Raw genomic sequence first — 15,698 nt, forward strand, 5'->3', positions numbered from 1 at the left:
ACTGGAAGTATGGCTGAAGCAGTAGAGCACCAGCTTTGCAAGCACAAAGCTCTGAATTCAAACCCCAGTTCAGTGGGGAAAATAAAACAGTGCCACAAAAAAGATGTGTATTTTCCAATCTTTGCTGCATTCTTTTGCTAATTCCCTCCATTTTAATGCCTATCATGAAATGTTTACCAGATAGTTTCTCCTGTTTCTCCAGTAGTCCCACTCCCCAGAGATAAAAATATTATCTATCCTACAAAGTTCTTAAATACATATAAGTGTATATACTTTAAAAAATTTTTTTTTATTTACACTGTGTTCTTAAAATAGCATTATGCTATACGGAATGTTCCTTAGTTTGCATTAATGATCTTACCACTGTCAGTAAACAGAGCTCTCATCACATTTAATTATTTTTTTGGTGGTACTGGGGTTTGAACTCAGGACCTCCCATTTGGTGGCAGGCATTGAGACATGGCCCTAGCCCTTTTTACATTGGTTATTTTTGAGATAGGGTCTCACTTTATGCCTGGGTGGCCTAGACTCCAATCCTATTTATGCTTCCTACATAGCTGGGATGGCAGGCATGCCCCACCATGCTCAGCTTTTATTGGTTGTGATAGGGTCTCACTAACTCTTTGCCTAGGCTAGCCTTAAACCAAGATCCTCCCAATCTTTGCTTCCTGAGTAGCTACTATTTTTTTTTATGGGACAGGGGTATTAACTCATGGCTTTATGCTTGCAAAGCAGGTGCTCTACCAATTAAACCACATATCCAGTCCATCTTGCTCTGGTTATTTTGGAGATGAGGTCTCAAAAACTATTTGCTTGGGCTGGCCTTGAACTGAGATCCTCCCGATCTCAGCCTCCCAAGTAGCTAAGATTATATAGGCATGAGCCACCTCGCCTGGCTTTTCAAATGAAAGAAAAAGTCCTAGTGGTTGAATTACTGTGTTAAAGGATGTGGGCATTTAAAATCTTGATACTGATAGAGTGCTCTCCAAAAAAGAGGTTGCACAAATTTATACTCCCACCAGATTGTATAAGATTGCCTATTTTCCAGGACTGGTGAAGTATCTCAGGCAGTAAAAGCGCCTGCCTAGCCAGCATGAAGCCGATTTCAAACCCCAGTACAGCCAATAAATAAATAAATAAAGACTGCCTACTTCCCCAGATTTGCCAAAACTGAATAGTATCAAACTCTTTATCTTTGCCACTCTAAGTTAGGAAAAATGGTATCTCATTTAAAATGTTTTCATTTTTTATTTAAAGTAATCTAATTAAAAATTGAATCAATGTTCATTGACCATTAGTATTTTCTCCCAAGAACTAATTTCTAACAATCCTGTGCCCATTTTCTACATGTCTATCTTTTTTTTAAATTATTTATTTATGGAGTCTCTACTGCCATTTCCTGCATGGGGAGCAGGAAATGTTTCTCCCTTCCCCACCCCTCATTTTTCCCCACTTTAGTTCTGTGATACTTAATTCCTTTACTAATAAACTTTACTATTATTTTTACTACAAAAAATTGATTTATAAATCATTGTAGATTAAGGAAAAGAGCCCTTTATCATAGGTAATGGAAATATTTTTCCAGTTTTTTATTTGCCATTTTTATGCCTTTTGTTTGATATTAAATTCAGGAGACCTGTCCACTTCAAAATTATTGAAAACAAAACTCATCTGTTTTCTAGTAGCATTTTTAGTGGCTTTTTTTTTTTTGCTATTTTAATTTTTTTCCACATGTGGGAGTCAATCTCTGGTGCAGAAAAAGCTCAAGACTGTTCTGTCTTTAAGCCTTTTCAAGCTCCTATATGTGGTAGTCTTTTGTTTCCCCCCTGTACTGGAGTTTGAACTCAGGACCATGAGTTTGCTAGGCAGGCATTCTACCACTTGAGCCATGCCTCCTGCTATTTTTTAAATATTTGACCTACATTGGGTACCTGAAGCTCACACCTATAATCCTAGCTACTTGGAAGGATGAGATCAGGAGACTCATGGTTCAAGGAAAGCCTGAGCAAATAGTTCGAGTAACCCCACCTCCAAAACAACCAAGGCAAAATGGACTGGAGGTGTGGCTCAAGCATTAGAGAGCCTGCTCTGCAAGCATGAAGCCAGTCCCACCATAAAAATGAAAATAAGAATAAAAATATATATTTGGCCTGGCACTGGTGGCTCACACCTGTAATCCTAGCTATTCAGGAGGCAGAGATCAAGAGAATCACAATTGGAAGCCAGCCCAGGCACAGTTTAAAAGACCTTATCTCAAAAATACGCAACACAAAACAGAGCTGGTGGAGTAACTCAAGTGGTAGAGGTTCTGCCTAACAAGCATGAAGCTTGCTGAGTTCAAACCCCAGTACTGCCAAAATAAATAAATACATACATAAATAAATAAATATTTGACTCACATGAAATTTATTTTGATATAAGGAGTGATGTAAGAATCCAACTCTTTTTTTTTTAGTCACTTATTCTCAAATTGTCTGCTGAGTAGTCCATTTCCCCCCACTGACTTGAAATGTCATTTTTATCATGAACTAAATTCTCCTATATAGGACTCCTGCAGTTTATACCTTCTTTCATATTATTGTTACACATGTATCTGTGAAGGAGAAGACTAGAGCAGCTTTCCAGCAGAGAGACAACTTAGAAAAGACAGAAATCTATTTTTTTCTTTTTTGTGCAGTACTGGGTTTTGAATACAGAGACTTACACTTGCTAGGCAGGTGCTCTAACGCTTGAGCCACACCTCCAGTCCATTTTTGCTCTGGTTATTTTGAAGATGGGGTCTCTCCAACAATTTGCCCAGGCTGGCCTCAAGCCACGATCCTCCTAATCTCTGCTTCCCAAGTACCTACAATTATAGGCGTGAGCCACTGGCACCTGGCAAAAGCTATCTTAAAATAACTTCTCTGTTATCATACAGAAGAGAAATATTTCATCTGGATCCCATTAGAGAAGGACTCCATTAACAATGGGGTAGAAGTTGCCTAACAGCTGGCTTGAATTTTATGAGAACCAATAACTTTCTAGAAATTTCACACATTCAATAATGTATTGCTTTGTGGAGTTGTGAGCTCCTGACCAGTAACAGAGATGTTATACAAAATATTTACACAGCTAGACTCCTAGATTCTAAGATTCTTCTTTCTTTACAATTCTCATTTTAAGATTAACCAAGTAGGACTGGAGGTGTGCATAGCTCAAGCGGGTAGAGCACCTACCTAGCAAGAACAAAGACCAAGTTCAAATTCCAGTACTGCCAAAAAATTTTTTTAAAAGATTAACCAAATTAGATACTCTGTAAAGCCTAAACATACTCACAACGACACCCCTTTGTACAATTAATTTATGCTAATAAAACAGAAAAAGAAATAAACATATGCTTTTTTGAGAAAGTTGTGTCACCAAAAGAGTAAGACTAAAATAAGAGGAAATAGAAGTTTTCAGATCTCACCAATCATCCTCCTTGGAGTACCACCACTGGTCAGATTGGTCAGGGTTTTCTTCAGACCTGTCCATGTCTGTAGTCAAGTCAAGCATATAGTTTCTTAAGATAAACCAGAAGAACTCAGATCCAAGAAGACATTTCAATATTCTACATGTATCTTTGGACAGCTATTTTACCCTAATTTAAAGGTGAAACTTTACTTTGTGAAATGAGAAGTATTTAAAATGTGTTTGCTGCTGACTTTCCCTGGATGAAAAAACTTGAGCCCAGGGTGGGGTGGCCTGTATCTGTAGCCCCAGTACTTGGGAGTCTCAGGCCAGAGATCGCTGGAACCCCAGAGTTCCAGACCAGCCTGGGGCAACCTAGACAGACCCGCACATTTAAAAAAAAAAAAAACAGCCATGCTCCGCCCGTAATCCTAGCTACTTAGGAGGCAGAGATCAGAAGCATTGCAGTTTGAGGGCAGCCTGGCAAATAGTTCGAGAGACCCTATCTGGAAAATACTCACAAAAAAGGACTGGTGGAGTGGCTCAAGTGGTAGAGCGCCTGCCTGATAAGCGTTAGGCCTAGAGTTCAAATCTCAGTACCACAAAAAAAAAAAAACTAGAGATAAGGTGTATCTTGCACCCTACGTTGCCTCACCAAGGTTCTTTACAGACCAATCTTTCATTACGTCTACCCCAGACCAGGCCTTGGTAGGCACAGGCTGCCTACCAAGCGTGAGTTCAAACCCCAATATCACAAGAAACGAACAAAAAAAAAGTCTTGCCCACACCAAGCCACTATTGCCCTCCCAACCCTTCCTCACTGCCTGTCTAGCCACGCCCTCACCCTCAATGGCTCCACCTCTCTTCAGCCCTCCACACCTCCCCTCAACCACTCTCGCCTCAGCCAGTCTTCCACCAATCAGGCTTCGAGTTTTCCACCAATCAGGCTTCGAGTTTTCCACCAATCAGGCTTCGAGTTTTCCACCAATCAGACTTCGAGCCTTCCCCCTTCCCCCCAGTACTCCTATCTTGAGAGGGTCTTGTACCCACTCCGCCCTTGTCTCAATCCAACCATTTTTTATTTTTTGGACCCTACTAGGGTCTGAACTCAGGGTCTCACGGACCTCTTGAGCAATGTGCATAGCCAAGTTTTTTTTTGATGGTGCTGAGATTTTAACTCAAGGCCTCTTGCTAAGCCAGCACTCTCCCACTTCGGCCATTCCCCCATGCCCCCTTGCCTACACAACTGCTTCCCGCCACCGTTGGCTTAATCCCTCAGACTTGGAATCCCTCTCTCCTCACCCCCATTTGTGTCCCCCACTCCAAACTCCCACCTCAAACTTGCGACCCGCTCCTCCACTGCTCAGACATCAAATGCGCGCATTGCCCCCATGGTGCTTCCACGTCCTGTACGCCCACCTAACTCCACCAACAGGTCTTCCACAGCTCAGTCCTAGGCACCCTCACCCCCACCCCTGGTTCCCATCCCCTCCTCACACCTCAAGACCCCAGCATTCTCCCACCATTGCGACCAAAAGCCATTCTCGCCATATTCTGCATCCCCGGGAGTCTACTCACACATCTCACTAGGCTCCCCCTTCCCCATTTTTGCCATACTAGGATTAATCATTTAAATTAAAGCACTTTTCAAAAGCACTGACTAAACAGCAAAATATTTTGCCTAAATCTCATGAACAGAGTCCAAGGTACATGGTGGTTCTGATTTTAATTAAATCTGCTCAACTAATATTAACTTCTTCAGTACCCCACCTCAGCCCACAAGTCACTCACCCGCTGTCGCCACAGCTGCAACTGCTAGGGACGCCGGGGAGAGCGGGAAACCCAGCAGGGGTGGGGGCGGGGTCAAAACTGACGAGCTTCCGCCACCCTGTAACCACCTATCACAGGGGTCTCAAGACCAATCTGAAAATGGCAATTAATGAATCAACACTGTGTGCCCAGCCCAGATAGATGCAGTGCTTCCGGAGTCACATCTGTATCACTTTCATGAGCGGTCACACATTGATGGTGCAAGCGCCATTTCAATTCAGAGCTCAAGAACCCAAACTTGGTTCTGTGGTTAAAGGTTTCGAACTTTTTGATAGGAGCGGGAGGGAATCCAGCTGAATCCTCCCTATAAGTTTCATTCTTATGAGAACTTGGATAACAAGGTTTTGTTCCTTGCGTGAATTGTCCAAACCCTTAAGTCCGTTCTCCCGACTTCCAAACTAGCCTCCTAGATAAGGGCAAAATGGCAACCCCAGTGCCCAGCAGTATTGAACTATCACGTTCACTTTCAGAACCATCAGAATCCTGGAGAAAACGTGGGGAGGGGGATGCTGCTTATTTTGGGGGTTCACTCCAAATACACCAAGAAAAGCAGAGGAAGCAAATGCTTTCTAGACTATTGCTTTTCCTCTGGCAGATACCCATACATTTAATAATTTAAGCGTTTATCCAACAAGTGAAACATTTCTGCATGTGACAGTTTTTGTGCCAGGGACTGTTCCAAGTTTTATATAAGTTTAATCCTTATAAAGACACAATGAACCAATGAACCTGGCACAATGGTGTACCCCTGTAGTCCTAGCTACTCAAGACACTGAGATGGATCACTTAAACTCACAGGTTCAAGTCACCCTGAGCAAATGGAGAGACCCCACATTAAAAAAAAAAAAGTGGTAGGGTACCTGCTACACAAGGTCAAACCCAGTATTGCTTTAAAAAAAAAAAAGAGGTGGTGTTAGCATGCTCATTTTATAGAGATCCCACGGCTAGAAAGTGACGGAGGTGATTCCAACAGGTCTAATTCTAAAACCTACTTACTCACCAAACTGCCTACATATATAAAGGGGCTGAGTTGATGAGGCATTGAATAAAACGGGCTGTTTATTACATCCCTACAACAAACTTGCAAATCAACATATGTAAGGTTTCTCCATAAAAAGGGAGGTTACATAACTGTATGCCTTGGAGGTTTGGGCAAAGAACCTAAATGTTATACATAATTAAGAGGCATGTGCTTCAAATAAGAGATCAGAACTGGAATTAAATCTTAAAACAGGCACTTCAGAAGTTACACATTTATTCAAGCTATGCAAGCAACTCCTTTAGACTGAAGGCAAGAAGAGGTCAAGTAGATGAGAAATAACAAGTAGATTCTTAATAGAGAATGATGGGAGTTCTTCTGACCAGAGGAAACATTTAAATACTAATTACCGATTTTTCTCTTGTAGTTATTGTTTGTGCTATATTTAAGAAAGCTTTCAACAAGCAATAACCTTTGTTTCTTCCTATTATTGCTTATACTCTCTCTACAACAAAATTAGAAATAAGGGCAAAATAGTATCTGCTGGATATCGAGGGGGTGGGGGGGAGAGGGAGGGGGCGGAGTGGGTGGTAAGGGAGGGGGTGGGGGCAGGGGGGAGAAATGACCCAACCCTTGTATGCACATATGAATAATAAAAGAAAAAAAAAAGAAAGCTTTGCCAAAGTCATTAAATTTTTTTACGTCTTCTCTAAAAAAAAAAAGTGCCAGTGAAACTTATGAGCAGGCTACTAGACACCTTTCTACATTATCTTTTAGGAAACAAACACTAATCCACATTAAGGCTTTCAGAGCACAAAGAAAAGCTGGGAAGCAAATCACCCAAAATTTAATAAAAGCAAATGTTTACCTCTCATATGTCTGAGAAAACTGGCAGCCAGTCTGTTCAAATTCCTAACGAACTGAAATCCTCTCAGCCAGGTATAGTTGAACACACCTGTAATCCCAGCGCCCAAGAAGGCTGAGGCAGGAGGATTGCAGTTTCCAGGCCAGTCTGGGCTACATAGTGAGACCCTGTCTCAAAATGAAAGAAAAAAGGAAGGAAAGGAAGAAGAGAAGAGAAGGCGAGGGGAGGGGAGGGGAGGGGAGGGGAAGGGAGCAGAGGAGAGGGGAGGGGAGAGGGGAGGAGAGGAGACCCACCTCTCTCATATTTGTGCCTGAATTGAACCACTATATAGAGCACGAAGGAAAATAGTTTTGCCCCCAAGAGCCAAGCAAAGAATAATCCATATAAAGAGTGAGACTGCAGAGTAAATGAAGCCACAGTGTTTATAAGCAAAAGGACCAAGCATGAATGGATGTTTTGGAGGTCATAGGCTTTATTGCCTTCCTAATGGATCATATACCAACTTCACTTCTCCACCAGAGTTGGCCAAGAAAACAAAATAATTCTTAATATCACAGCTAATGCAGGGAAATCCATCCCTTTGAATGTTGTTTAGAGCTATTCAAATGTAGGTTTCGTCACTGGATTGACCCTATTATTCTGCCCAACCCTGAATATAAGAAGACACAAAATACATCAGCCATATCAAGGGGAAATCATTCATTTATTGTTTTAAAGATCACAAGACAACATCTGAATTTCTTTAGCACAATTTAAATGCTTTACTTTTTCGATAAAGCAGAGTATAATAGAAAAAACAATTAGTTTCCAGTAATATCTATATCTCTATTCAGAATTAGGTCTTCCACAGACATGTTACCTGGAAATAAAAAGCCTGTTACAATAAGCAAAGCTTCAACCAGAGCGGCTACTTTTCGTGCCAGGAAGAAGTTCATCCCTATAGGAGGAACGATGTGCTATGTAAAATGGCTGAAGATCACAGCCTTGAGGGCATTGGAAGTATTTATCCTATTCCAGATCAAGTGAGTTTCAAACATCAGCTTATCTGTAACCATGCTGGCATCCTTTAACTGATATTTTAATCAGGTAAAAAATAAATTAAGAAATCCCTCAACTGACATTTCTTGATTTACATTATTAAAAGGTACACAGTTCATTAACATGTAATTCTGGCTCAGAATTACATTTGAGACTCCTTGCTCAGATTTTGGTTAGCAATAAGAATCTTTCAGAAACTTAAGTCCTTATTATTCAGCAATTTGTGAGCTATGATACATTCAGGCAACAGCTGCAACTACAGAAGAGGTGCACTGCCTCAGTGCTTTGGAAAGACATCATCTAGAACACTACTAGCAGACAAAAATTATCTGTGACTGGATAGCAGAAGTGTAGTACAGCAAGACAAAACATATATTCGTATGTTGGCTTGTTTAAGCCTCAAGCCCTCAAACTTTTGTTAAAATTCCACAATTTTATTCCTATGGTTTTTAATACCAAGATCTCAAGCTCCAGGAGGACTAAAGTCTAATTTGTACTCCAAACCAAGTAGCAGTACAGTTTGCTACTACTGAAGCTGAATCCATACAGACTTTAAGACTAAGTCAGAAGACAGTTATCATATAATATCCTAACAAAGTCTGAAAAATAATTACTTGTTTATATAGATGGTCCTTCAGAGATTTTACCTATCACAAGTTTTTCAATGAATATTACTGACTGTATCGGAGAAAACTGCAACTTACTAATCAAATATTTGAATACTTATACTTACCTGGGATTTCATTTCTGCTGAAAGAAATAGGAAGAACAGGACTCACTTAAAAAAAGAAAAACTTTAGAAAGGAAGGTAAAAATCTTATCACACGCTATCACTTTTGGAAGCAACACGGAAGGGGGCAGTCAAGCATAAAACACTGGTGATGTAGGCCAAAACTAGGCAAAAAAAATCTATATTATAAATGACAGTACCACAACGTGCCCTTCATAATTAATAATTACTCCTAAGAATTTTCATTTGGCACCAGATGGTGTGTTTAAGAGAAACACTCTGGGGTGTTTTAAATCAGACTTGGTTTTGTTAGCAGAGTTACAGAAGAACTTTTAAAGCAGGGTGAGGGGAGAAGGAAATGGAAAATAGAATTGAAAAAATTTTGAGTCATCATCTAAATCAACAAAGCACTGATAACTCCAAGCATTAGGTCAGACACTAAAACGACTGATATAGGCTCAAGTGGTTTATAAAACCTATAAAAAGACTACACCAGCAAAGTCCCTGTTCACCTGTCAGAGTTCAGAAACTGAAACAGGGAGCAACATTTTAGCTTAAAACCTTATCTCAGAAAGAATCAAAATCACTTCACATGAGTAAAAATACCTGAAATCAAACACTTAAAAAAGCTCCAATACCCAAAATATAAAGAAAAAAATTAATTCAGAAGACTTGATCAATCCACGGAATCACAAAAAGGCTGGACAATCTTTATCTCCCTTCTACACTAACCATCCCATGGAAGACCAAGGGAGATCAGACCTCCAGACCTATGCACCACCTGGTTGCTGCAAAACTTGTGGAGATTCCTTATGGAATCTCCCATCTCTTGTGTTTCTCCCTATCATACAGGAAGCAAGTCAAGTCTGGCTGTGCTATTCTATCATTATATAATCACCCATCTGCAACATGGTACTGTACAGATAAGTAAAAAGTATGTTATCTAGTTCCCTTTCCCCCAGAAGGTTGAGGCTCAGGTATAGGGGTAATCCTCCTGTACAGTCTTTATTTAGGCTGACTCGGTGACTTCAACAGGCTTAATCATGTGGTCAGGTTTGTTGCCAGCTGCATAGTGCTCCCACATCTGCAGATAGAGCCGCTCTAGTTCCATTGTGTATTGTTTGGTGTTGAACAGAGGGCTAGATATTCTCTGCTTCCAGACTTTGCCACGAATTTTCTTCAGGCTAAGCAATCAAAAGAGAGAGAGAGAGAGGATCAAGCTTACAAATCAGAGCAAAACTCAGAGCTAGATAAACCTGTAAATACCTAGTTATCTTTATGGCAAAATATATGACCATATATTTCTTTTCTGATTGGCTTGTTACCTCAATGCTGAAAACAGGAAGGGTCACAGCTAACATAATACTAATACTTATAATCATGCTCACCCCACATCCTCTGAAAAATCATGTAGTTCCTTCCCAAACAAGTGTATTTGATATGACATGCTTTGTCTACTTCACCTCATTTCTACCTTTAAAAATAAAAAAAAATGACAATGGCACATGACTACTACATTCTACCCATTAGAATGCAAACTGCTTACCTTTTTGGTAAGCACTTTAGTAATGTGCATAAATATTAACAACCTTAGATGCTAACAGTCCTCTCACTTATCAGTAATAATTTTCAATCAACTCAAAGGAAATAACCAGAGACGCAGACATACACGACCACGCAAGACATTCACTGAAGCATCATTTAGAACAGTTCAGGCAAAACATAAAATGAAGTATTCCGTTTGTAAAGAGTTTCATGAAACAGAAAAGACTCAAGGGGAAAAGAAATGCAGTATGTTTACTGCCATAATTTTCCACTAGCATCTAACTGTCTTTTATTTAGCTATATAATGGAAGTGTTCCTAGTATCATCAAAACTATGGCTCTGTTCAGAAATGGAGGAGGGGAAGAGCAATCAATGCTTCTGGGAATAGAGGGTAGGGAGAAGAATTCTCTCTTTACTCCCTTTCTGAATGTATTAAAGAGAAAATTATTACTTCAGAACCAGAAGCAAAAACTCACCTGTGCATTCGTAAAATCTGTAATTAAAAGGGTGTTTTGAGGCTGACAGTGGCTCAAGTGGTAAGAGCCTTGAGTTTAATAAAAAGGGTGTTTTGATGCTTGCTGTTAACAGAACCAGTAAAATAGCTGTTCATCTTTATTGGCCTCAACTCAACCACATTCATATTGATGCTAACTTCCAGAGGAAAAGACCTATATGCCATATAATTTTTTAAAAGTTCTGTGTCAACGGAGAATAGTTATACATATGGTTCTATATGTATAAAGTTCTAAAAAGGCAAAACTAAATAATAATGGAAAAGAATCCAGAACAATATTTGTCTCTGGGAGTTGGTGAGAAGAAATAACTGAGAAGTAGCATAAAGGAACTTTCTGGATTAATGGTAATGTTCTACATCTTGAGAGGTTTGGGTTACCCAACGTAATTTTCAAAGTTCACTGAATAATGTTACTTAAGATATGCATATTTCTAATAGCCGAGCTGGAGGTGTGGCTCAATTGGTAGAGTAACTGCTTTAACAAACCCCAGAGCCAAAAAATAAATAAATAAATAAACCTAATAGGCAAGTTGTGGAATTGACCTAAATGCCCTACAGCTGATAAGTGGATAAAGAAAATGTGGTGTGGGTATACGTATGTATATGTATGTACAAGAGTATTCAGCAATAAAGAATGAAATTATGTCATTTACAGGAAAATGGATGGATCATGTTGAGTGAGATAAGCCAAGCTCAAAAAGCCAAGTATCATTATTGTAAGCACATACGTAAATATCACAATGTATTTCCCCATACAACTACTGCATGCTAATAATTAAAAAAAAAAAATTAGCTGGGCACTGGTGGCTCATGCCTGTAAATCTTAGCAACTCAAGAGGCAGAGATCAGGAGGATGTCAATTCAAAGCCAGCCCCAGAAAATAGTTCAGGAAACCCTATCTCAAAAAAACCCAACACAAAAAAGGGCTGGTAGAGTAACTCAAGGTGTAGGCCCTGAGTTCAAGCCCCAGTACCACAAAAAAAAAAAAAAAAAGATACCTGCCACAACTAGAATGTGATATGAAAATATCATTTCTATTAGTGTCAAAGTTAGAAGTACTGTTAATACTACTTTGGTCTGTTGCCTAATATTCTTAGTTAAATGAAATACTAAACATTAATTAGAAGTTAGTTAAAATAAAGATGCAGGGCTGGATGAGCTGCTCAAATGGTAGAGTGCCTGCCTAGCAAGAGTGAGGCCCCGAGTTCAAATCCTACCACTTCCAAAAATTTTAAAAAATAAAGATGCAATATTTTGTACACTAAAAAATATCATGTTTTTGCTCATATGTGGAATCTAGACCTAAAATGATGATAATAATAACAGGATGTGAGTATAAAAGGGGGAATGAGAGGAGGGAGATAAATGAGGGGGGGCCCAAAGGAAGAGGATACTAGAGGATAAAGAGGATTGAAGTTCATTACATATAGATGAAGACAGCATAATGAAACCCACCAAACACTGTTTGAAATGGGAGGAGGGCTTTAAGGGAGTGTAAAAGAGGGGGTGAACTTGTCTAAATACACTATGCACTTCTATGGAATTATCATAACGAACCCCCCCTTCCTTTATATTAATGTATGCTAATAAAAAAGATTTGTGTTTCATGTATATAAATTCTGCCTCCAAAAGAAAAAAAAAAGTACTGTCAGGCACTGGTGGCTCACACCTGTAATCCTAGCTACTCAGGAGGTAGAGATCAGGAGAATTACAGTCTGAAGCCAGCCTGGGCAAACAGTTCAGAGACCCTATCTCAAAAATACCCAACACAAAAAAGGGGCTGATAGAGCAGCTCAAGTGGTAGAGCACCTGCCTAGCAAGCATGAGGCCCTGAGTTCAAACCCCAGTATCACAAAAAAGTACTAAATTCTAATTAATGACACCCATTCTGAAGTATTTAGGGAGTGTAGTGATGTCTGCCATTTACTTCAAAATGTATCAGATAAGATGGACTGCTCAATGCAAAGAGGAATAGATGGACAGATGTATAATGATGCAAGTACAGTAAAATATGAATGGTAGAACATAAAAAGTATAGAAGTGTTTATTATAAAATTTAAATTTTTCATAACAAAATGTTGGAGGAAAAGTATTGTATGAATCAAACTAAGTTCCCAAAGTCTAGTAAAAATTTTAAATACACTACATTGTTACTGTATTTATCCCTGAGGTGATGGACATGAATCTTAAATTTCAATTGCCTAGCTTAAAATTTTTTACTTTCCTTACATGTCTTTGATGGTCAGGTGGAGAAAATTTTGATGGGGATTACTATGTGCGTTAAGTGCTTCACAGGAAGTACGGTTTTTAAACCTCACATAATTTCTGGAAGGTAAATACTACCATTAAGTTCTGTTTTTCAGGTAGAAAAACGAGGTAAAATCACAAAGACTGCAAATGGCAGAGCCTACAATGTAAGTGTTCTTCTCTAGCTTCTTATGTAACATGCTACTATCTCTTTAAAAAAAAAAAAAAAAACCATGATGCCCAAAGAAAAACCTCATTTTATCTGAGCATGGTGGTATTCTTCTGTAATCCCAGTGCTTAGGAGACAGAGGCAGGGAGATTGATAGTAAGGTCAGCCTAGGCTACATAGTGAGACACTGTCTCAAAACAAAAACAAAGTGAGAGAGAGAAAGAAAAAAGAGCGAGATCATCTTTTAAATAAGGGTTAGGGTTTCTTCCTTTCTATTTCACTGTATGGATAAAGCTTCATTTACCTAAACATCACCCCTCTAATTCCCACCCATTTTCAGGCAATTAAATTTTTTTCTTACGCTTATAGTAAAGATGTGGCAGTATTAGGGTCAAAGGGCTGACATTTTTAAAGGTTCTTAAAACTCTGAGGAAGAGTTGCACCAATTTACTCACCAATGTATGAAAGGGCCAGTGCCTCAATGCTCCCTCATCGATATATTAAAAATCTTTTTTATTTTATAGGCAAATAATGGATATACCTCAATATTATTTTAACTGGCATTTTTACTAGAGAAGCTGAAACTTTTCTTGTTAATCATTTGTATTTCCACTTCAGTGAGTTGTCTGGTCATTTCCTTGTTTACTTTCCTATGAGGGGATTTAAAATTTAAATGTTCTTCAGGCTAGTAATACTTTGACATATGAAACAAAAGATTCTTTCCCTATTGTTTTCCTTTTAATTTTCTTGAATTTTTAAATTTAGCCATTATTCTTTACATAGTAAAACCTAGTGATTACTTCGCTTATCAGAGTTTAAACAGGTAAGTTCTTTTCCCATCCAGAGATCATACAACTAATTTACCTATTACCCTTAATTTATGATTTCATTTTTACAATAGCTACAATAGCTATATTATCTCCACTTTAACATTTAATTTGTTCACAGGAAAATTTACTTACTATTCTAGATCAGTTCCCAGTTTCACAGCTATGTCTTCATATTCTTGTCTGTTTTTAGCAATAAGCTCAAGACAACCTAAGCAAGTGAGCTGGGAAGCTGCAACTCGAGAAGCCAGAGTCTCCCCTACAATATGAAAAGTAACAATTGCACATTTGAGGATGTAAAAAGCACAGTGTTATCAATGGTATTTACATTATGTACCCACGCAATACAGATGAGGAGAATGAAGCCAAGTATTCAGATTTAAACAAATCCCATTTTCTATCATTTTGCCTTAAATGTTACTTTTAGTATATTATTTCACCTGGACATAACTCCCCTTATCCAAAGGAAATTTTTAAAGAAAAAGGCTGAGTCCAATGATTTATCAGCAACTTACCTGGCATGGTCACCATGGGTGTTCCTGCCCAGAGGACATCCATCCCTGTGGTATGCCCATTGCACAGTGGGGTGTCCAGGCAGACATCAGCCAGCTGGCCCCTCCTGACATGTTCCTCTTTGGGAGCAACAGGTGAAAAAATGATACGGTTCTGTGGAAGGCCCATGTTTTGTGCGTATTGTTGGATATTGGGCTCTCCTACTGCTGGAAAACGCAACAGCCAGAGCACACTATTGGGTACACGTTTCAGAATCTACAAAGGGGAAAATAAGAATACTAATAGCGCATCTGCCCTTCTCAACAAAGGCTCCCACAGGTCTCCAACCATTCTGCTGTACTGTTCTTTCCATCCAGGAAGAAGTTGACTCTAAACCTAAGTCTTTCCTTCACATAAGATGAACTAGTGCTCTTCTGCTTAGCTGTCCCCAGAGAGAGTTGGAAGAAAGAGAATATTGGAAGACACAAAACAAGTTATTAATTGGCACAATCTGAGGCAGCTATATCCTGTGAGAATTGACACAAGCAGTTATTTTTGTTGAAGAGATTTTATGGAGTTTCTGTTTTTGACAGGCAGGGTCTCATTGTGTTGCTCAGGCTGGCCCTCTGAACTCCTGGTTTCATGCAATCCTTCCATCTCAGCCTCCAGAGTAGCTGAGACTACAGGCACATTTCAGCACATCCAGCATGATAAATTTTAAATCCCCCACCATGTCACATAAAGAAACTTAATACACATTTGCCTGATTTTGCTTGCCAAATCTATAATCTAGATTAGAAGTCATCAGACTTCTTCTGTAAAGGGGCAAATAGCAAATATTTTTGGCTTTGTGGCCACATGAATCCTGTCAAACTGCTCAATCCTTTTGTATCTTGAAAACAGCTATAGAAAACATGTAAACACGGAGGTGTGGCAGTGTATCAATAAAACTTTATTTACAAAAATAATCAGTATGGCAAGGCACTGGTGGCTCACACCTGTAATCCTAGCTACTCAGGAGGTAGAGATCAGA

General features: G+C 39.2%; 1 protein-coding gene across 3 annotated transcripts in view; it reads right to left on the bottom strand.

The window, feature by feature from the left end:
- Positions 1-7,787: 7,787 nt before the first annotated feature.
- Ogt (O-linked N-acetylglucosamine (GlcNAc) transferase) overlaps positions 7,788-15,698 on the bottom strand; it is a 34,292-nt gene continuing 26,381 nt past the window's right edge. For 2 of the 3 annotated variants that reach the window (XM_020183851.2, XM_020183850.2), the window contains exons 20-22: positions 14,689-14,941; positions 14,309-14,432; positions 7,788-10,055 (exon numbers count right to left, since the gene is read on the bottom strand). In XM_020183851.2, the coding sequence (XP_020039440.1) occupies positions 9,881-10,055; positions 14,309-14,432; positions 14,689-14,941 (552 nt within the window). In that variant the 3' untranslated portion in view covers positions 7,788-9,880. Of the gene's footprint in view, positions 10,056-13,801; positions 13,997-14,308; positions 14,433-14,688; positions 14,942-15,698 lie in introns of all 3 variants that reach the window. The other variant, XR_012444429.1, reaches the window with a different exon arrangement.

Source organism: Castor canadensis, chromosome X (genome assembly GCF_047511655.1).
Source record: "Castor canadensis chromosome X, mCasCan1.hap1v2, whole genome shotgun sequence".
NCBI classification, from domain to species: domain Eukaryota; kingdom Metazoa; phylum Chordata; class Mammalia; order Rodentia; family Castoridae; genus Castor; species Castor canadensis.